The sequence below is a fragment of the Periplaneta americana genome, chromosome 12, assembly GCF_040183065.1.
Source record: "Periplaneta americana isolate PAMFEO1 chromosome 12, P.americana_PAMFEO1_priV1, whole genome shotgun sequence".
Lineage (NCBI taxonomy): Eukaryota > Metazoa > Arthropoda > Insecta > Blattodea > Blattidae > Periplaneta > Periplaneta americana.
In genome coordinates, this window is record NC_091128.1 from 86974401 (window position 1) to 86997401 (window position 23001).

The 23001-nt window shown below is 34.8% G+C and overlaps 1 protein-coding gene across 1 annotated transcript in view; it reads left to right on the forward strand.

The window, feature by feature from the left end:
* trx (histone lysine N-methyltransferase trithorax) overlaps positions 1-23001 on the forward strand; it is a 67448-nt gene that overhangs the window by 2515 nt on the left and 41932 nt on the right. Inside the window, exons 3-6 of the mRNA XM_069841702.1 lie at positions 128-322; positions 15375-15923; positions 18123-18371; positions 19140-19224. Of these exons, the coding sequence (XP_069697803.1) occupies positions 128-322; positions 15375-15923; positions 18123-18371; positions 19140-19224 (1078 nt within the window). The remainder of the gene's footprint in view (positions 1-127; positions 323-15374; positions 15924-18122; positions 18372-19139; positions 19225-23001) is intronic.

Genomic DNA, 23001 nt, shown 5'->3' on the forward strand with positions numbered 1-23001 from the left:
AAGTTTGAACGCGCTAATGAATTGTAAGAAACTAGGTGGAAAATCTCAAGAAGCAACCAACTAATTTCTGTTTTTGCCATAGATTTAATTTTGAATTTTATAAACTGCAAATTTGTTGGTATTACAGGTAACCCTTCACTACCAGGAACAGTGGTGTGTGGAGTGTGTGGAGCTGTGAGATTCTACAGGTTTGTTAAACAAGCACGCAAGTTCGGGATCTTCAGTTGTGAATCGTGTCGCAAATTCATTTCCAAGATGATGAAACGACAATCCTGTAGTAAAGGAGGAACATTACCAGTTCTGGAATGTCATAAAGGAGAAGGTATGAAATTATTACTAGTACTAAATTTTTTGGTAGACCTAATTAACCATAATACACCGTTGAGTTGTGAAGCCACCTGCTTTTTATATAGGCTATGTCAGTTACACTTAACTCAAGTGTCCTAGGGATTGTTTAACTAAAAGTGCGGTGGGAAATACAAATTATTACAGTAGGTCTACTATATTCTTTTTCCTCTTTCTCGTATAGGCCTTTACCCTTTCCTCTCCTTTTCTTCTTTCTCTCTCTTCACTTTCTACTATTTTCAGTGCACATCTAATTCAACACATGTTTATACTTTTTAATTTTACTTGCCACATTGGAACCACTGGTAATCGATCCAGAGATCTGCTTAGTAGTTTTTTCAACTTAACCACTAGACCACAGCAAAGTTGAAAATTCCACGTTAAAATTGTTACAAGGTATACCTTCGGTAATGTCTTTCAACTAACAATACAAATTAATCATTTCATGTAATATTACTTAAATGATTTGAATCTAAATCTTACGAACAATATTCATATAGGTATTACTTCAAAACTGCACATTAGGTCATGAGCATGTGCACATCGACTTTATTATGTATAAAATTGAAGTGTGCATGCTCATAATGGTTTCAAATTTATATAGTTTTAAATTGGTTGACTGTATCCAGGATAGATTCTGTGAATATCTTGTACGAACATATATACATACATACATACATAAACACACATATACAGTAAAACCACAGTCTACTGTATATACAGTCGCGAAGCTTGAGGTGTTTTTTTGCAAATCTCGTGATAAAGCGCTCCAAGCGGTTAGCAACTAGAAACAATAGACTGTCCATGGTCGACTTTGGACTGTGTCCTATTTCTATCGAGTGCTAGCTCGTTGCGTATTTCACATTGATGCTTGTGAAATGTTCGTATTGGTTATTATGAAAATGTTAATGGCTAAAATATAATAATTGGAATAATAATATGGGACAAGGAGGAGACGTTTGTAGTGCTATAAATTGTAGCAACAGTAAGAGAAAGAGGCCAGAATTATCCTTTTTCCGATTTCCGAAAGATTCAGAAAGGTTCCTGGATTTCCACAAGAATGCTGTGCAGAAACAAAACTGTTAATTTGAAGCTCTTTGTGACTGTTAGAATACATTATATCCTTAAATTTCACAATGAAATGTTTCAGTCTAGCCGAAAGGACATTAGATACTGGTTAAAGTTCTGTCACTTAGGCTGCTAAATTTCCAGAGAAATAAAGGTTAGATCTACTTTTTTTTTTTCAAAGGATATATTTTTAATTGTAGCTATTAATTTTGTTATTATTTTTATGTGTTATTTTACTAAAGACGTAGAAAAATTAAGTTTGTTTTAATGAAATTTATTGATCACGTTTTATTTCAATTCTGGTGGGATTATTATTGTTTAGGCCTACTTTTTTTTCAAAGGATATGTTTTTAATTATAGCTGTTAATTTTGTTGTTATTTTTATTTGTTACTTTACTAGAGACGTAGAAAAAGTCTGTTACAATAAAATTTATTGATCACGTTTTATTTCCAATTCTGGTGTGATTATTATTGCTTAACCTCATCCCACTTTGTTAACTACGTAAGCCTACACCACAAGTACCGGTACACCTAAGTTACTCCATTAATTCATATTTCCATTATTATTGTTGTAAAGGGAAATGCAAATTAATATTTATTGGTTTCATAGTTAATTATCGCTATAATCTTGAATGAGTGAAGTGATTATAGTAAATTTCAGTTCGTTTTGCACAAACAAAAATAATATTAACCTATTTCTTGCAGGTATCTTCGAGTTTATGGTGGAATTTAATATACTTCATTAAAATAATAAATTAACTTTATGCATTTAATATTTCAATAATGGAAGGAAGGTGTTAATTTTTCCAAAAGATCACAATAAAAGTGTAACATATTCTGTCGTCTGCTAGGAGAGAGATCTGCGATGATGAGGCGATAGTAGCGATCCTAGTGGTGGGCAACTACCCATGTTTGCATTTTTACTACATATTGAGCTTCGCGACTGTATATAGTAGACTGTGGTAAAACCTAACCTGTTAAAGATGGAAGTGACATGGTCCTAATTTTTTTTCCGTTGTGGACAGGTGTCCGTATTATTCAGATGTGAAGTTAAAATGGAATATTTTATCATTTGTATAAATGAAAAACAAAATGGCATGCAGCAAAGTGCAAAAAGTAAAAAAATATTCCTTTTAACACTACCGGTACTGACATTAAATCAGCTTTCTGTCTCTTATTGCATTGGTTAATTAAATTGATGAAAGTCTCATTTTCTGTGTAAATTATATCGTAACTCACTCATTAAACACTATTAAAAGTTTATTAATCACAACAAATTTAATATCTAGCACTATACTACAATAATGTAGCCTACTTTATTACACTATTTAATTGGACTAGGAGCCATCTATTAGAAGCCTTGATTGAATTCTGGCTTATTTAATTTTTTTACTAGTTCAAGGATTTGCTTTGCAGAATAGGTCCAGAAATTGACATGGTCTTTGAACGGGAATGAAGAAACCTCTCCCATAACATTTAATTTATTTCCACATAACCAGCTGTTTTCTGTTTCATTTTTGTCACCATTATTGACCGCAAGTCCCTCACTCATGATACAGTCTCTATTTTTAGAAGTGTTACTTCTAAATTTTCCACAACTGAACTTCAACTTTATTTCCCATATACTTCGTTTCTGATTTTCCTTTAACTCGACAACTTTTACTTCATCACTTAATGATAGTGCCACATTTTTACGCAACTTTTTTTCTATCAATTAAAGAATTACACTTGCTTCCTGGCCAGTTATGACAGTATATGGCTGTCAAGCACTGAAAATCTTTGAAGGGACTCGTCTTCCTGAGTAATAAAATTTATGACTGCCAGGCCAGCACACTCTTGCACCCTCTAAAATTTTGCAAAGAAAACTTGTTTTTATCCTATTGACCTACATATTTCGTACATTCCTTGAAATCACACTCTGTTTCAAAATAGTTTACATTAAAATAGTTTGTCCAAAATATTATTTCCATTTTGAACAGTAACTTAGCAGACAGTTTCCGTTTCCATGTTGGTTTGAGGTTTCTTGATTTCGGAGAGTATCATGACATGGTACATTGAGATGTTTTGGTAGGTTTAAGCTTTATACATGCATTTCCCTTTGCTGTCCCTTCCCTATAGTAAGTTGTTTTGTAAAAGTAGATTGTTGAAAATGACAAATAATTGGAATATACAGGGTGATTCAGGGTCTCTGCAACAAACTCTGGAGATCGATAGATCTTGCAATGAGGATCATTTTTCGTAAAACAACCCATGATCTCTGATGCCTCGTTTAGGAGCTAAGTGACATGGAAACAAAGACAGGTTTTAGTGACATTAACAATTATGGAATGAATTATTTTTGAAGTATGTTTGCTAACAAGTTACAAGTATTCAAAGTGTCTACCCAGAACCTGATTACATTCATTACACCATCGTAGTAGTGGTTATCAGCTTGTGTCGAATTTGATCAAAAGCAGCTAATACTCATTGGTGTATACTTCACATGTCAAAAAAAAAAAAAAAAGATTAAGAGCGTGAAGTCGGGTGATCATGCTGGCCACCAACAGATCTGGCTTTCCCTATCCATTGCTCCTCGTAGATGTTGTTCAGTTGTGCTCGTACAACCAGGTTGAAGTGTGTTGTGATGTTATGTTGAATCACATGTTTCGTCACATCATGAAGGTACATCCTCCATGAGCAGCAGAAGCTTGTTCCGAAAAGCGCTCCATTCAAACAGAGCAGCAAAATGACAGGACACTTGTAACCTGTCCGCAGGGGTACTTGAAGAAATAAATAATTCATTTCATAATTAACTGTAAATGTAATTAAAACCTATCTTTTTTTCGATGTTGCATAGCTCCTACACAAGGTATCAGAGAACATGGATTGTTTTACGAAAAATGATACTCACTGTGAGATCTATTGATCCCCAGAGTTTGTTGCAGAGGTCCTGAATCACTGTATTAGTCATAGAATTTCAGAGTGTAGGTATTATTAGTGGTAACTTATTGCAAGCTTCTTGTGTAACATTCTTGTAGATGCCATAGCTTTGTTTTTACTCATTTAGCACTACCCAGGGGTCTACACACCTGTGGAGTAACGGTTAGGGCGTCTGGCCGTCAAAACCAGGTGGCCCGGGTTCGATTCCCGGTTTGGGCAAGTTACCTGGTTGAGGTTTTTTCCAGGGTTTTCCCTCAACCCAATATGAGCAGATGCTGGTTAACTATTATCGGTGCTGGACCCTGGACTCATTTCACCTGCATTATCACCTTCATCTCATTCAGATGCTAAATAACCAAAGATGTTAATAAAGCATCGTAAAATAACCTACTAAAAAAAATACCCAGGGGATATTTGTGACTTAGGGTTTGCTACAGATGCAAGTAACTTTGTCCCTCATGGACCTTGAGCAGCATCATCAGCATGAACGAAATTTAACAGAGCTATATTGGATTGCCAGAGAGGGGATGGGTTAATTGCCCAGATTTCCATAGGAATAACAATGTATTGCGAGACTGTGAGCAGATGCACATTTGATTTTAAATTTTCATGTTTGTTACTAATGCCTGGTTTTAGATTTTTTTTTTTTTTTTTTTTTTTCTCTACTAGTGTGGGATCTAAGAAATCACCATGGAGTGAATATACCAAAAAGATAATTACTATCTTTTCATAAGGTAATAGGGAAGATAAAAACACTAGATGTGAAATGGCTGGTCAATTATCTGTTGCCTCTCAGTGAGGGACAGAGTTTTTTTTTTATATATACTTTGGTTTATGTCATGTAACTTTGGCTCTACTTCTCCTGTGAAGGAAACCATGCTAAAACTTTTTATTACGAGTACCCACAAGAATATGTTACCTTCATCTGAGTTTTATTCTGTGAACCAGAATGTACAAACAAACATAACCAGTTGAGGTCACTCCTATAATAGCAGGTTTATGTTAATGTCCTGTACTATTATAATCGATAGCTGGATAGCTCAGTGGTAAAGCAACTGGCTGTGGACTGGCATATTCCAGGTCAGTCTCACATGATGGCAGGATTTTTCTCATTGTCAAAACTTCAGAATGCTGATTCGAGTTCTCATGGGGAAGGAATTTTCTCTGTGTATTAGACTGTTGCCCACCGAGTACCTTGATGCATTTGGGTAGCTATGCTAGGCAGTGAAATCCTATTTCGAAAACCAGCTATAACAGCTGGAAGGATCATCATGCTTACCAGACATTACCCCGTACTGGTTGATCGTTCACCTCTGCTGAGGCATGTGGACTGGCTTCAAAAAAACATGGAAAGCTATTAGAAGCTTTTAGGGCTGTCTGAATGTTTATCTGCGCTTGAAAGATGAGCTTTTGATAGGGGAAAATTTGGTCCCTTAACACCTACACAAGCTCTTCCATCTTTAATTGATCTATCCGTATATCAGATGAGTAATTCTTTCCTGTAAATGGTTCGTCTTTTCCCATATATGATAGCTAATTAATGCTAGAGTTTATGTAGACATTCATATTGTGAGTAATATTTTATTTTGTATTTAATTTGTAGAGTATCGAGAGTAATGCTATAAACCATGCCAACAAAGATAAATACAAAATGGAAGGCAAGAGCAAATACAATTTAAAATAAAATAGAAACTAAAATACAGTGTGTATACTAACTAGCTCTGCAGGAGAAATGGCAAGCAGAATGCGGGGACTCGAGGAGTTCTGTTGGTATCGTGCAGGTAGAGTCAATGATCTTGGCTGCATTGAATGGTGGAGGGTGGGAGAGAGGAGATGTAATATCCCTATGTGTTCAAACCAGGCACTTCACAGTACCAACTTTACATCACTGCCGGGTCGAATACTGCTGCTTGCTTCACTGTGAAGCCAGTTAGTATACACACTGTATAATTAACAATACTGAAAAATACTTAGGTCTACAGGAGAGTCGGAAAAATTCCTTACTATAAAAAAAAAAGGATTTTCTTAAATCTGTTAAAATGTGCAACGTGTGCCTGTTGTGGCAATTTATTGAACGCAGCAACTGCAACCGAGCTAAAACAATTTTTTTAGTTGCTTGTCTAACATTTGGTTTAGAAAGATAATTGTATCTCATGGTGTAACTGTGAAGTTCAGATCTACTAATATAATTGTTAAGATTTTGCTTGACATAATTAATAAACAGTTAATTATGTATAAATTTACAACAGTTAACATTATTTCTCTAATGAATAAGGATTTACAGTGTGCATTGTAAGGAGAGCCTGCCAGTATTCACATAGCCTTTTTAAGAATGAGAACTTTGGATATAACACTGCTATTCCCCGATATCCAAATAACGTAAGATGTTACACTATTAAAACTATATAATATCAGTTTTTAAGATATGTTTTGAGTATAAGAGATTTCAAGTATCTTGAGAGTTTAACATGCAATGGATTTATATGGTATTTTAGTGTAATCACTATTAATTTTACTTTTGTTTTCCGTTTCTTTTCATACTAATTAGGACGACTTTTTAATGTTACCTTGTCACCAGGGAATTTTTTTAATTGTCATATTCAAATTAAAGTATTTCTTTGAAGCTTCTCACAACGAAAATGTATAGGTATAATGTACAAAATGTTCCCACAGGATGTTATTAGATTTACATTGAACACTGATAAGCTTTGCATATTGTTTACAATAGGATTTGGCATGGCACATACAGAAATCAAGACTTTGTGAACTCTTTTGGTATATTTTCGTAGGCTATGCTTTGTGGCATCTACATTTCCTTGATGTAATGCGATGTGATGCACGTTTGTGGAGAAGACAGAAAGATTATGAATCCTGTATACATTATGTACCAGAAATGATGTTACATAGACTGAGAACTGGTTCTATGATTCAAAGCAACGACATTTGCTTACTTATTTTATTGCTTCCTCAAATTTCGAGGTTATCTGTAGACAAAGCATACCAAATACATGTAAATCATAAGTTAAGATAATGCATTAAATACAATGTGAAGTTCAAGTAACTTCAAATTTACAACATTGGAAAATCCTGATAAGTTAATTTATTAAGATAGATAACAGTTTTTATATATTTGTAGAGAACCCCTGATAGTGGCAATAATTTTTTATTTTAAAATATATGTCGGCAGGGAAAGAGATTTCCAAAATTTTGCTAGGAAGTCTGGAATTATTCTTCTAGCAACAGTGATTAGACCCACTTTGAGTTCGTATTTTTCTTTATAATAAGGAATGGTAAATATATAAATGCTCTTGTTTTTTTTATGGACTTCTAAAGGCTGATACTGACAGCTTTCAAACCTGATGGTTGGATCAGTAATGTAACCTTTGCTTTTGTTTTTAAAGATAATTATATTGATTCTTTTGTGGTTTCCATTTTATGCTAGGCTGTGGACTTCTTCTTCAAAGATCTGAAAGTCATTATCTCTTAGTGCTGTAGCTATAATGGAGTGAATGTTATGATGACACATATTCCGTAATTAATAACTGTAAGAGGAGGATTCCAAAACATGCGAAAGAGTTTATCTCTCTGTTGCACTGCCTACAGAGATGGTCATTTTGAGATCATCATAATATAGATCTAACTGGAGAAATATTTGCTTTCATCTTGATAGTTTCTTGACAATCCATGGTAATTTCGGATCCATGAGTTGGCAAGAGTATACTCCTTTTATAGACATATGATTAGTGATGGGTCGTTCGCGAACGAACTGACTCTTTTGAACGACTCTCTCCTTTGAGCTAGTAACGAGCTAGCTCGCTCGTTGAGAGATAGTCGTTCGCGAGGCACTTCCAGCTCCTTCAGCTCGCGACTCTCAACCAGCTCACAGCTCGTCTCATGACTCCGCTCTCGAATAACCAATGGCATTCAATACATGATCACGTGACATCTGCAGTTTGAGAAAGACAGAGAAGGTGAGACTGCGCCATACGCCAGTAGCGGACGGATGTGGAACTAATATTATGCGGCTTTCTATCAGCTGATGTGTGTGTAGAAAAATATACGTATAACATTGTATAACGTTTATGTTGCAGGCTTTGTTTTTTTCATCTATTTTGTTTAACATAATACGATTGTCCCTGTTATCCTTCTGATTCATAATGTCATAAATTACACTATTATTGACAGTTTTGATATGTTATGCAACCAGCTCTTTGAACGATGTCATTCGCGAGCTGTCTAGCCCCTCATGAACGAACAAACTGGCAGCCAGCTTGTGAACGAAAGAGCTGGCAATCAGCTCACGAACGAAGGAGCTATCAACCAGCTCGTGAACGAACTGACTCTTTTGAACGACTCTCTCTTGGGAGCGCGAGGCAACGAGCTAGTTCGTGCCTAAGAGCCGGTGGGACCCATCACTACTTATGATATACCTTTCTCTTTATGCTGAAAATTATTTATGGCCAGAAATGCATCATATGAGCGGTAGAGGTGAGCAAAGTTTTGTTTATTGTTGTTTCTACGTTACTATGATATTCACAAATGTATTTCTGTTACAGAGAATGGGCTTGTTTTTAATTGCTGTATACTTAATATAAGTGGTAAAGGCAGTCAGTCACATCCAGTCCAGTTTAATTTCATAACTGTCAATGTTAATAAGAATTATTACACTTCCAAAGAAATACATACCTACTGTGAGCAGCACTGTGCTCCAAGCTGAAGACAAATATTGTACATCCTTTGACATGGAAAATGTTGCTGTCCTGTAGTATGAATTTGTCTGAATGTCATTTGGATTAATGCAAGATTCACCCAGGGAAATATTAAGCATCAAAGTCCGAGAATGAAAACAAGTCACAGCAGCAACATATCTTTATGTCACGAAACAACATTGCTATTTACGGATGACCAGGTTTTAAGTAGAAGTGAAGTAGATCTACAAAAATCAATATATCAGTTACAAAGAATAAGTGAGATGTATAATTTTAAAATTTCAGCACATAAAACAAAGACAATGGCTTTTAATGGAAAATACATTGTCAGAACTAAAATTATTTTAAATGATACACCTATAGAACAGGTCACTAGTTTCAAATACTTAGAATGTGAAGTCACTTATAAACACACAAGTGAAGGTAGAAACAAACTTCCAGTGTTCCAACAGATATGTGGTACAATAAATAGAACACTGAAGGGTAAAACAAGAAAAGATACACAAATAAAGTTTTATAATGTAACAGCAGTACCAGTTCTGTTATATGGTTTAGAGACCTGGACTCTCACAAGCAATAACAGAAAGAAATTGCAAGCATCTGAAATGAAGTTCCTAAGATCGGTCAAGGGTTGCACTAGGCTAGATAGAATTAAGAATGACGACATAAGAAGTGAACTAAACGTGGTATCACTGGAAGAAAAGATTCGTAGTGTCAGAAAGCAGTGGATTGAACATCTAGAGAGAATGGATAGCAACCAAATTCCAAAACGAATATTAACATATAGACCAAAGAAAAAGAGACCAAGGAAAACCAAGGAAACGTTTGGAAGGAGTCACTGTGAAACCGGAACAGGCTTTAAGCCTAATCCCTGAAGTGAAGAAGAAGAACAACATATTCCTTATGAAGCCTTTTTAGCTTAGTGATGGGGCTCTTTCTTGTCGTTACAAAGGCTGGGCTTCGAATCTATGTAAAATGCATGCATGTAAAAATAATGCACATGATAATTCCCGAGCTATTCCGTGGTGGGCTTAGTCTTTGAACACTGACAAATTTGCGTGTCAGAGGGTGTACATACCTCCTGCGAGGAACACTTTGCTCCAGAATGAAGACAAGTACATACCTTCCCTTGGCAATGCATGGCCAACTTTACATATGTATATCAGCAGGCAGAGTTATCAGAGGTTTCATAGGAACAACACTAAACAAAACTTTGCTGGCCTCTGCTACTCATATGACGCATTTCCGGCCATATGTATATTAAGCTAATATTACTTGGACCACTGAACCCTCTTTTAGTCTGCAGATATTTAATGATGCTGTGTCAACTATTAGGTTGTCTAATGTTGATGAAATTGGTGATAGTGAGATGGTATTTGGCAGGATGAAGTCAGGAATCCACCATGATATTACTTGGCATTCGTCTTATAGTTTTGGAAAAAACCCAGCTGGGTAATCAGCCCAAGTGGCTTTTGAACCTACATCCAAGTGCAGCTCAGAATCAGTAGAAAAATGCACTATTGCCTGAGTTGTGCTGGTGGCTTCAGGGGACTTCCTGAATGCACAGAATTCTTCTCCCTACTCCCATTATAGGCCCATCTGCATTAAGCTCAGGACACACTGTGGCCCATTGCTTATTGTGCTTACCTGAATACCGGACCATTGTGCTTCTACGTTGCTTAAATCATACTATCTGCAACACACAAAATGCACACTGCAAGTTATCAGAGAATGTCGTCAGTGCCATCTACCGTGGAAACTATGCATTTCCTGACACAAGGTGATTTGAACTTTTGAGCTCCATTTTCAGTCAGGAATCACCCCTGAAATTTGTCGGTGGATTTAATACTCACCCCTTGTATACGAGGTAGATGCATTATGTAAGTTATATTAAAAAGGGAGGAAAAGTACATGTTTTCTGGGGAATTAATTATTGGTAGCACTGAATATTTGCTGCTATAGTCTAGATGTCATATAATCCAAAGTCATTGTAACAAAATTCAACAGTATTACATTGTGATTAAAATTGTGATTGTGATGAAAATAGTTAAGTTTATAATAATTTAACTATTTTCACGTCTAATTTCATTCATAACCTGCAACTAGAAACTGTATATGTGTGTTTTAAATTGCGTATTAGTACAATCCAACAGAATTATCTTATGACCCAAAAATAATTTGTAATGCTCCCACTTTAAGGCAACATAAACATTTATGTCATATTAGATATAGGGCCCAGATGTAAAGTGCATGCTACTTATTTTAAAACCTGTATAAGTAAGCGAAATGATTCATATTAAAGTAATGTAGCACTAACAGCTTGCAGCATATGTGATACATGCTGGTATTATAGAATTGAATTTGTTTTATACCGCACAACTTGGGCTGTTCCTGTACATTGCATTGTTTTTGAGCAGTCATAGTTTACAAGTGATCAGACTTCCATTTAGCAATTGGGAACATAGAAACTTCATAGCTAACTTTAAATCTCAGGAAAGCTTTCTCTCGAAAAAGATAAATCTCTCAACAAGTAAAGAAAATCTATTTCATAAAACTAACCCTACACAAGTAATAGAAATAGAGTACTATATGGATCTGGTTGAAAATACTAAGAAAAGTGACACTCCAAAGGATGTTCTAAAATTGCTAGCATTTACACCATCTGATGAAGCTTAACAAAAGGTTGATTTTGCAATGAGTACCAGCACACTGTGAATTATCTGGTAATTGAGCTACTGACCATCTTGCTAAGAAGGAAAATAAAATCTTACAAGACTCCAATTAGTCAACTTATCATTTTCAACAGTTGGCCTCCAGATATGGAGGGTAAAAAAGGTAAAGATATCCGCGTCACATGCCATGAAGGCACTTGGGGGGCATGGAGGTAGAGCCCCATGCTTTCCATGACCTCGGCACTAGAATGAGGTGGTGTGGTTGGCACCACACTCTGACCGCCTTTTACCTCCCCCCCCCCCCAGATATGGAGGGTAGCTGCAAATATGAGTAGCTTAATATCAAAGACGGACATCTGTCGTCTCCATAGTTTTGATCTAGAGGCAATTTTTTAATTCACAGTGTTCTTTGTAATATTTAACACAATTTATTTTATACATATAGTGTTAGAGTTTGCATATGGTTTCACTATAACTGGAAAGAGCATGAAAAATTGTATAAAATACCACAGCTATCTAAATTTCGATTGAGGTCAGATGTCCGTCTTTGATATTAAGCTACTCATATATTGAATAAGCAATTGTGGACAGCCGATGAGGGGTAGTCCTCCAGCTTGGGGGTTGGGCGATGAGCTAACCAATCCATCACTGTAAAAAAACAACTTGTTACGAAAAAAAGTTGTGAAACTTGGACTCTCACTTTGAGAGAGAAACAGCGGTTAAGTGTGTTCAGAATAAGGTGCTTAGGAAAATATTTGGGGCTAAGAGAAATGAAGTTACAGGAGAATGGAGAAAGTTACACAACACATTGTATTCTTCACCTGACATAATTAGGAGAATGAAATTCACACATTTGAGATGGATAGGGCATGTAGCACATAATGGGCGAATCCAGAAATGCTTATGGAGTGTTAGTTGGGAGGCTGGAGGGAAAAAGACCTTTAGGAAGGACGAGACATAGATGGGAGGATAATATTAAAATGGATTTCAAGGAGATAGGGTATGATTGTAGAGATTGGATTAATCTTGCACAAGATAGAGACCAATGGTGGGCTTATGTGAGAGTGGTAATGAACCTCCGGGTTCCTTAAAAGCCATAAGTAAGTAAATTATTAATCAGTTAAATATATTAAGATACATTATCATACCATTTCCACGAAATTTCATATAATAAAAGATGGGAGTGTCTTAATGTACAGTACATCAAAATATAATTCCTGAGTATCCCAAGGAAAAGTGCAGTTTCATTCTTTTGATTAGTCGCAGGGCATAATTGTCAAAACACTTCAACAAAATAGGAATTTTTTCTTCACCACTGTCCATTGTGAAGTTTTCAGTAAGAAATTGGATCAGAATCATCTTCTGTAATGTCCAGCCCTTTCATCTAAACCCACTGTGAGCGAGAAATATTGGAAAGCAAGAGAGTGAGTTAATAGCTTTATTGCCAAGAACTCAGCATTAGTTAACAACAACAACTACTACTACTTTACATTCAATGACTGTGCAAGTGTTACCACTTATTTAGTTTTTTCATTCAATTTGGTCACATGTTTTGTAGTGTGAGTTGAAATGTTACAGTTTTCAGAAACATTACTGCATCACCAGATATATTGTTCATACAAACTGGAGAAATCATGCATACGACACATTACTTTGATCTGAAAGCTACTTACGAAATAATTTTTTTTGTTGAAAGCTATGAATATGTCGTTATTCTAATGTCTAAACATTTGGCTATAAAGACATTAACTTTCTTGCAGTTCAGTATTTTTATGGATAGTATTGTGAATGTTGAGATGATCCAGATTCATGATTTCATTTAAATTGCACAGAATGCAATTTGGTTTGTTATAAATTCCTATCCTATCCTATAAAGGTGGCCTACTAAGCAGTCAATCACTTGTGACCTGTCTGCAGCCTGAAATATTTCAACTGTAGATTTTCGTGGTTCTCGGGGTATTACTTCAGATTTAGTTAAAATAATGTTCAATTTCCTGTCTTAGTTATGTTTTCATTATGTTGCTTTCGAATGAATCGAAATCCACTTTTAATTAATTGTTTTACAGAGTAGAATGAAAGATTTTTGTTGTTATTATATCGAATTATGAAACCCTTTTTTGCCGAGAAATATCTGCTGTCCCATTACTCCTTATACCACAGTGAGAGGAGTCCATTATAGGCTAATCTTTTTACCCGTTAAGTGGTGTATCATTTTTCTATACTTGAGAACTTTAACACTTTTTGAGGATCGTTTGTATGGCTGCACATAAATTTAACAAGTTTACAGCATTTGGGAAATCTTTTATCTTGTACAATAGATTTTGTAAGTATATGAAAATAACAGTAATTGCTCCATCAATATTTGTTGTTTTGTGTTGCACTAAGTGATAAAAGGAGACAGGAGTGCTCCTGGTCTTCTGTGATTTGATAAGAGATCCATCTATTTAGATTTGTAACCACTCTTTATGTGGATTGTGTAGTTCAGTAGCTGCTAATGTTGAAATTTTCTTAATTTGTCAGTTTCAAGTTTATTTTGAAGTTCTCAGTTAAATTTAAATTATCTGGAGAAAGGTTTATGGAACTTTTTCAGGTGGAGATGGGGAACATTAAGTTCTTATTTTGTATTTCGCACTCTGTAAAACATATGCAAGGTAGAAATATCGTAGTAATAAAAGTGTAAAGACAGTGTAGATATGGTGAACTGATATGAATGAAAGAGAACAAAAAGATGGCTAGAAAAATTAGAAGAATTAATGTCGTTGTATTCATTATAAGTAACTAATTTTTTAAGAACTCTTGTAGGCCTAGTGAGATAGTAGGGTAGTTAATAACTTAATAAGTAATGGTAGATAGAAAAGAATTTAGGTCGTTTATTAAGGTAAGGCAGATAATAATAATATAAATAAAATTGGATGATTAGGTTAAGACAGTTACAATTAATTGATTAAATGGTGATCTTACTCGTGTTAATTATGTAAGCATGTTTAGCTTACATAATTAACACGAGTAAGATAGCCATTTAATCAATTATTTATATTCAAATGTTAAAAGTAGTGTACGAAAGATTCAACAGTTACAATGTGACTGTCTACTATGACGAAAAAGTTTGTTTATTGACATTAAATGTCAGGTCATTATAATATGTAAAACTCTTTTGTTTTCAGCCTATTTATTAATCTTAAATTTTTACCATAAATTATTTGGTTTTCTTACCTAGTTTTCTTCATTTTGTATTATTGCCTGTTCTTTTAATTCCTCACATACGCTAAACATATCGATGATGATGATGATTATTATTATTATTATTATTATTATTAATAATTTAGTATTTAATGGCAAGATTTGACAATTTTATAATTTTCCTTCAGCTTCCCAATATAGGTACACCACATATTATTATTATTATTATTATTATTATTATTATTATTATTATTATTATTATTATTATTATTCATGTAATTTGTATAATATTCTGAAATAGCAAACTTGAACTTCCTCTGAAGTTCTACAAATTGTTTCTTCAGTAATTGTATAGATAATAATTATAGGAATTTAAATATGGTGGTGAATAACCATCTGCCCAGCTAGCTTGATAGTGTTTCTGATTTTATTGATTTTTGTTTGTTTACTTGTGTTAATAATACCCATATTGCTTTTACAGGTATGTGCAGTGTTCCTCCTATTGTACGTAGTCAGCAATGGAAACCTGGTCGCGGAACTCAACTCAGGTGCTCTTACAAGGCACGTTGTCCAGCTTGCTGGCTTAAGATGTGTCTGCGTTCCTTCAACATGCCTGAAGCCTTGCGCAACAACATGTCACTAATGCTACCTCCAGAGATGCGAAAAGGACTGAATGTTTTACCTAGGAATCATCTATGCATGCGTTTCGAAAATAGCTCTAGTTTTTTGCGAAATACCGGTAATTCTGGAGAACTGGATAAAATGCCTCGTATTCCAATGCTGGATTCATCTCCACTCAAGTCAAATTTTTGTGCAAACCCACTTGAAAGTAAAGGACTAGGTTCAACAGCATTTAATATCAGTGCACGGGTACAAAGGAAAGCAGCTGTGAATACTATGAAGCAAATAAGCAAGCGGGACAAACAGAAGGACTATGACAAGGGAAGTCCTGATAAGAGCAAGAGGGAAAAGCATTTGCATTCTAATAGATTACTAAAAAAAGCAGCAAAGAAGCTTGGAAAATCCAAAGGTGAGTGCATTTCAAATGTACAGGTGTTGAATTAAGTTAATTCCTATGTGATTTAAAATCATAGTCGACTTAATGTGCTTTCTATCATCAATACTGAATTTAAGAATGATTCAGTGTTAATTTTTGTCATTTTGTTAAAACTACTTTCTAAAAGAATAAGTATATCTAGGATTACCATATCATTTAAATGCAAAATTGACATTATACCAATTTTATTGGATCCTTCGAACTCCCAAATAACAGAATGAGTCAGAGTCGTTCAAGTTCAGACAATTAAAATGAAGTCAGATGTTTAATATGCTGCATGTTTTGATACATAATTCCTGCATTATTAAAATCTGAGTATGCATATAAAAATACATAAGAATTAGAAGAATGAACTTCACTGTTCCATCTAATTTCAGTCACTGATATTCCAATAGAGGATAACTTCATTTAAACAGACGATGAATATTTCTCTGTTTAATTTTCTTTAATATGTCAAGAATTTTTTGCAAGCATTGTTTAGTCCTCCAATGAAATGATACACAACTGAAATTACGAAAGTTTTACTTCATTGTGTAGCTAGTCCTTTGATTGACTCCACAACAAGGTGATTCCTCTCCTTAGATGGCTGAATTTGAATTAAAGAAATGGCAAAATATTCAGCGAGTGTGGTAAAGAACTTGTGATCCTTGCCTGAAAACACGTGTGAACCAATTATGTAGCAAACTGTGGTAAGAGAACAAACAGAACCTCATGTGAGTTATGTGTGCACCAGACAATAACACGGTAGAATAAAGAAATGGAAGTGAAATAGGCTCTGTATTTCAAATCTTCAAAGAGTGTCGAGTTTCATTCTGAGCTCCTGACTCGTAAGCAAAACAAAGGTGCTAGGTTTTAGCTGTTTGTAGGAGCAGCTCCACCTCAGAGCCTTTTTAACAGCTAGCTGCAACTAGTTTGGTGATCTGGGAGTCCAAGTGTAGTAGATTAGATCAGTGATAGTAGCATGCTCAATACAACAACATGTTTAATGTTCATTGAGGGAAATGTGGACTTGATTATAGAAATGATCTAGGTAGAGCGACATCTTATTGGAAAATATAATTGTCTAGTTGAAGGAAGAATCATTTCTCCAACATATCGAAATAGATATGACAAGTTACAGTTTCCTCCATGAAGAAAAATGGGCCTTAGACTTCTCTTAGAGAAATTGCTCAAAATATGTTCACTTTGGGCAAATCTTGAATATGCTGTATTGTGATGTGAGGCTTCCCAGTTCTTGAGATGCGTACATAATGGCACTTCATTTTTCTACAGTACTTACATGGAATGTAACCTCATTGCTGAAAATTCGTCATCTTTCATGTTACTGGTATTGTCTATCTGCAGAACTTGTAATGTTTGTCTTATCATTAGGTCTCAGAGCTTGTACTAGTTGGGTTTGCAATGTGTGAGGTTTAGAACACACCATACAGATGTCTGGAGCAGTTGTAATTTTTGATAATTGGTTCAGATTGTGGATTTCTATTAGTTGTGCTGGAAGACTTCTGTAATTCTGTTAGCATTCCCTTCTGATACACAAGGTTGACTCGTGCTCTTCCCTTTACACAAGCAACAATTCTCTTCGAATTTCTTATGCCAGTGATAAGTGTATATTTACATAACACAAAATTGCTTGTGTTGTAGACGTCATTTTGCCACTCTCTCCCTGGTGATGCAGATATAAGACAGATTTTCCACATCAATAAAACAGAAACTTCGATAATTTTGCTAACAAATGATGCACACTATTCTTTTGTATCAATAATAGTTGCCTTATAATAAGTACTGTATAAGAAAGTGTTTTTATCATTTTTAATTAATTGTACATTATTGCATGCATGCCTTATCGTACACCTAGTAAAATACTGTCGTATGTCGAAAATCACATATTTAGCCTATTTCTAATGCTGTTTACTTGTTGGAGGTATCAAATTCTAATAATAAAATAGTAAATTATCAAAGGTTTTGATGCCTATTTATTTAAATGTGTTTATTTTAGCATATCTTTACAAATCACAATTTTCCAATTACGACAATTATTTTACTGGGAGTGCATTATGTAGGCTACTTTGAACTATCAACTCCTTAATGTGTGAACTAGTTCTCATAGAACTTGTTATACATAAATCATTCAAGAATAGCCCAATGTTGTTATATATGTATTTTTGTTTACAGATAATCCAGATTCTTCCATGGAGCGGTTAAGAAAAAAGAAAAATTCTGGAGTTAAAGTTCGAAAAAAGAATGGACAAAAATCTGATAACAGCGTTCCTGGTTCTGATATAACACGTCGTCAAAGATTGGATCTTAAGGGTCCTAGGGTGAAGCATGTATGTCGTAGTGCGTCTATTGTTTTAGGTCAGCCACAAGCAATATTTCCATTAGACAAGAAAGTGGAGAAAATTCAAACAAAACCAATTCAAGGTGAGTCATTGTTTTAAACTTTGTCTTAAATATTGAAATTTCTTTTCTGCTGTGGATTTCCAGTAAAACTTTAAGCATTGTAACATAATGCATACTTTTTTTTTTAAACTAATGGTGGACACTTGACTTGCGTCATTCACCCAAGTGTCACCATCTAGTCTGATTCACCGAGCTTGTAGTTCTTTCAGTGCCATGAAGGCATTGCCCTTGGTACACCATAAGAGGTGAACTATGTAACACTGTATGATTATTAATGGAAACAGGTAATGCTGGTAGTGGAAACGGAGTACCCATTGTAAATCTACCATCAAACACTGTCTTTGTCCATCACAAATTCCAGTTGGACCTGCTGAGATTCGAATCCAAGTTACCAGCGTGGAAAGCCGTTAGCCATTCAACTAATGGTGTTCCACATAATGCATGCATAGTGCCCTGGATTTTGTTTCCAGAGACAGAATCCAAGATCTGTCATGTCAAAATGTATTTTTAGGACTAAGCAAGATACTGATGCTGTCATTGATCCCTTAAGAGTACTGAAATTTATATACTAAAATTATGATAACATCAACAGCAACAACAACGTTTTTACTGTTACTGTTGTAAACACCTTTAGAGAATGTAAAATATGATCATTAAGAGTGTGAAACTTAGTGAATCTATGGAATGTCATTAAGACACAGTTTTATAAATGAGATATAGACTTGTTCCCCTCCCTCTTTTTTTTTTAACCTGACACTGAAAGTTTGAGTGTTTTAATTTTTGTTGCAGAATCTACTAAAGTTCCGAGTAAGAGTTCCTGTTTGGATTGTACGGGTCATAACAGTTCTACAGCCAAAGGTCACGAAGCAGAAAGGTCAGTCTTAAATTTTTTAAATTCAAATTTTTATAATTTTGTTTTAGGTTTCATTTTATGAAATGTGTATTATGAAAAATATGAATTAATAAATTACAGTTAAATTACAAATTCTTAGAACTTCTGCTTGAGAGAATAAAAAGTTGCTTCATTCCTTGTGTACATTACCTGTGGACACTTGCGGTATCATAGTTTAATTGAAGCTGCGGCAATGAATCAGATATTTTGCAACACTGAATATAGTCAGTTTTAAGTAGTAAGAAGGACCATTTTGTAATCCTGACTTTATTATCCATTTATTATGGAGTCATCATATATTTGCCATAAAAATTTTTTACAAAAATAGGCTCCAATGCAAAACTAAAGTACAATGGGGACAATCCTTCTCATTTTCTTATACTGGTATTTACAGCAAAAAAAAAAAAAAAAACAGATTTCTTTTCATTAACTTTTGACTTAGATCCATTATAGCATGCTTTTATTACTGTAGTCTAATAAATTGATCGAATATACCAAATTTATGTAAATACATAACTGCAAAGTTTACTTCGCATATGCTATCCTATGCTTTATGAAATTGCTTGTTATATTCCTAGTATTTACAAATTAATTGTCGCAAAATAAAGATTTGGTCATTAGTTGACTTTTTTCTCATGAATCCTGCTTGGTTTAAATCATTTTAATAGTAACAGGGATAAAATTTTATATGCATGTATTAACAGGAAAATTTTCCTGAAATTTTCACATTTACGACGATTGATTCATATGTCATTGCAACTATTTTTTACTTTCTGAAAATATGCTAACACAAAATTTAATATATACGTTTGAAAGTATGTTGTATGAACTTCTTAATGTTGTCACTGGACGAGATATGAAAGTACTGGTCTGGATGTGACTATGCTCCCTATGTCAGTCGTGTGATGGCAGTGGTGCATAATGGAAGTGACCAAAGTTGAACAGTGTTCTTACATCAAGAAAGTTGTTCTCTGCAGCTGCAATGCACGAGAATGTCATGCAGAGCTACGGGAAGCATTGAGTAATTGTGTTATACCCCATTGTACAGTGGGAGGGTGGGTACAGGCTTTCAAACAGGGAAGAGAGTCAACTGCCAACTTGCTTTGCAGTGGATTTCTGTGTCAGCTCAGAAAGATGTATTGGTGGTTGTGTTCGAGCAGTGCCTAATGGAAGACAGGTGCTGGACAGTGATGGAATTAGCCCAACGTACAGTGTGTCAAATGTGTGGTAGATTGCTACTTAACTGAGGTACAGAAGTGGACACGATATGAGACATGTTGTATCAGTCTGAAAAGATTTCACTAATGTGAAGAAAATGGCATGCTGAACCACATCATTGTAATTGATGAAATGTGGGCACAAGCATACTGAATTGAAGCAACAGTTCCATGAATGACGTCATTCTGGATCACCATGGAGACACAAGGTACAACAAAATTCGTCACCCATAAAGCTGATGTTCAGCATGACATATGACAGTCTGTGTGTTTTAGTGTGTCATTCGGTTTGTGAGGAACAATCTGTAAATGCACAGTATTGCACGTCATTTCCGTAGACCATCTTTGCCATTCAGTGTGATGTCCAGAACTATTGGGCAATGCTATAATCTTACATGACAATGCTGGACCTCACATAGCGGACACATTTAGACATTGTTTACAGTGTTAGGGATGGGTATCTTGCCACATCCTCCTTATTCTCCCGATTTTAGTCCTTTTGACTTCAATCTTAGTCCTTTTGACTTCGATCTTATTCCTAAAGTGAAGAAGCCATTACGTGGAAAACACTTTGCCAACAAACAAGATATCATAACTGCAGTTTGGCTTGAGGTAGCAGACATTATCGAATCTCACGCAGCTATTCATATTTTCTGTCTTCCCCATTGATGGCAACAAACCATGGACAACTTAGGAAACTACTTTGAAGGCTGTTAAACAGCTTGTACAGATGATAACAGGTTGTATGAGAATAAAACTATTTCAAAATGCCATCTCTGTCCTTTTACCCTATCAGAGATTCCTGCATTTGTATCCCATGTGATGCCAACTTCAAAAAAGTACAGTACTTTCAGATGTACTAAATTTTCTGTGTTGGAGCATTTTCGACAGAAAAAAATAGTTGTTATGACTTACACATCAATTCTCATAAATTTGTCTCCCTTTTTAGGAATAGGGACTATTACGGAAATTTTACAATGTTCACGAATGATTTCTATTTTTAAAATGTTGATTATGATATTATAAATTTCTTTATTCAACTCTCCACCACCTTATTTCAACATTTCTGTAGAGATTCTAGCTTATCCAGTTGCTCTGTACATCGTTATAACATGAACCAAAAATTTTACCTTTGTTATGCATGGTGAACCGTAAGTAATGTTATTAATTTCAGGAGGTTATTCGTCTTGATATTTCAGACAAAAACTTTTAATAGAATTTTGCTCTCTCTTTTTTTTTTCTTTTTTTTTCTTTTCGATTGTTTTATATGAAACATTTTAGAGCATGTTTTGGGAAAGTCATTGATTTAATTCCCAAAATGCTCAGTCACTTTAAGAGAGTAGTGTATTATGATAATAAATGATGGAAGTAATTTACACAGATTTCTGTGTATGTTTGTAAATATAAACATCAGACCAATAACAAAAGCTTAAACAAAATCTAGAAATACCAAGTGAAAAGGAAAACTTGATGTCTCGATATAATCCACTTAATAACTTCAAAGTAGACTGCTGCCTTGATCTTGATGAAGTCTTCAACAAAAAAGATATAAATCCAGAAGTAATAAAAGCCATTGCCCTACAAACAGTTAATAGAAAATATCCACAAAAGGACTGGTTGTACATTTACAGTGATGGATCCCTCATGGATCAAAATGAAGGAGCTGGAGCAGGAGCGACTTGTCAATACTTTTCTCTTTATAAAAATGTTGGCAAGTACACAATAAATTTTGATGGTGAAGTTGAAGCCATCTATACATCACTTCAAAATGTATTTGTTTGCAAAAACATAGTCATTCTGTCTGACTCCAGTCCATCAGCTCAACTACATCCCAAAAATGGAAAAAGTAAAAAATTCATTACATGGTAAAACAAATTCAAATGCTAAATAAAAAAGTGGTCTTCCAATGGATCTCTGCCCACTGTGGACTGAACGGTAACGAGAAAGCAGATATGTTAGCAAAGAAAGGAACTAAAATCAACTTAAAAACAAATTTCAAGTTCCCATATGAATCAATAAAATGAGTCATAAAAAGAATAAGTTACAGCGAACAGGCAAAACATCATAATTCAAAATGGAAAGAATCATTCAAAGATCCAAAATTAATTCCTGATCTACCTCGAAAATCTGCCGTGGCCATGTTTAGATTGATTACTGGTCATGATTGCCTCGGTAAACACCTCCTTCGTATTGGAGTACTGAATTCACCTAAATGCTTACTGTGCACCAGAGAAGAGGACATGGAGATGGAGCACCTGGCTAATTGTGAAACTCTTAGGACATTTGTGGACCTTCCATCAAAATATTGGGAAGCAAGAAGGATGATGACTTCATTGTTAAATCCAGAGCATTAGATATACACACACACACACACACATACATTTGCAGACCACAGGAATCCTGAATTCTAAAAACAGAAATTTCTGAGTGTTTGAAGAACAGTAACTTCTAATTAAAACTGAACATTTACTGTACCTATATAGTACTGATACAGTTGATTTTATTTTACAAAAAAATAGGTTCCCGTATTATTAATAGTATA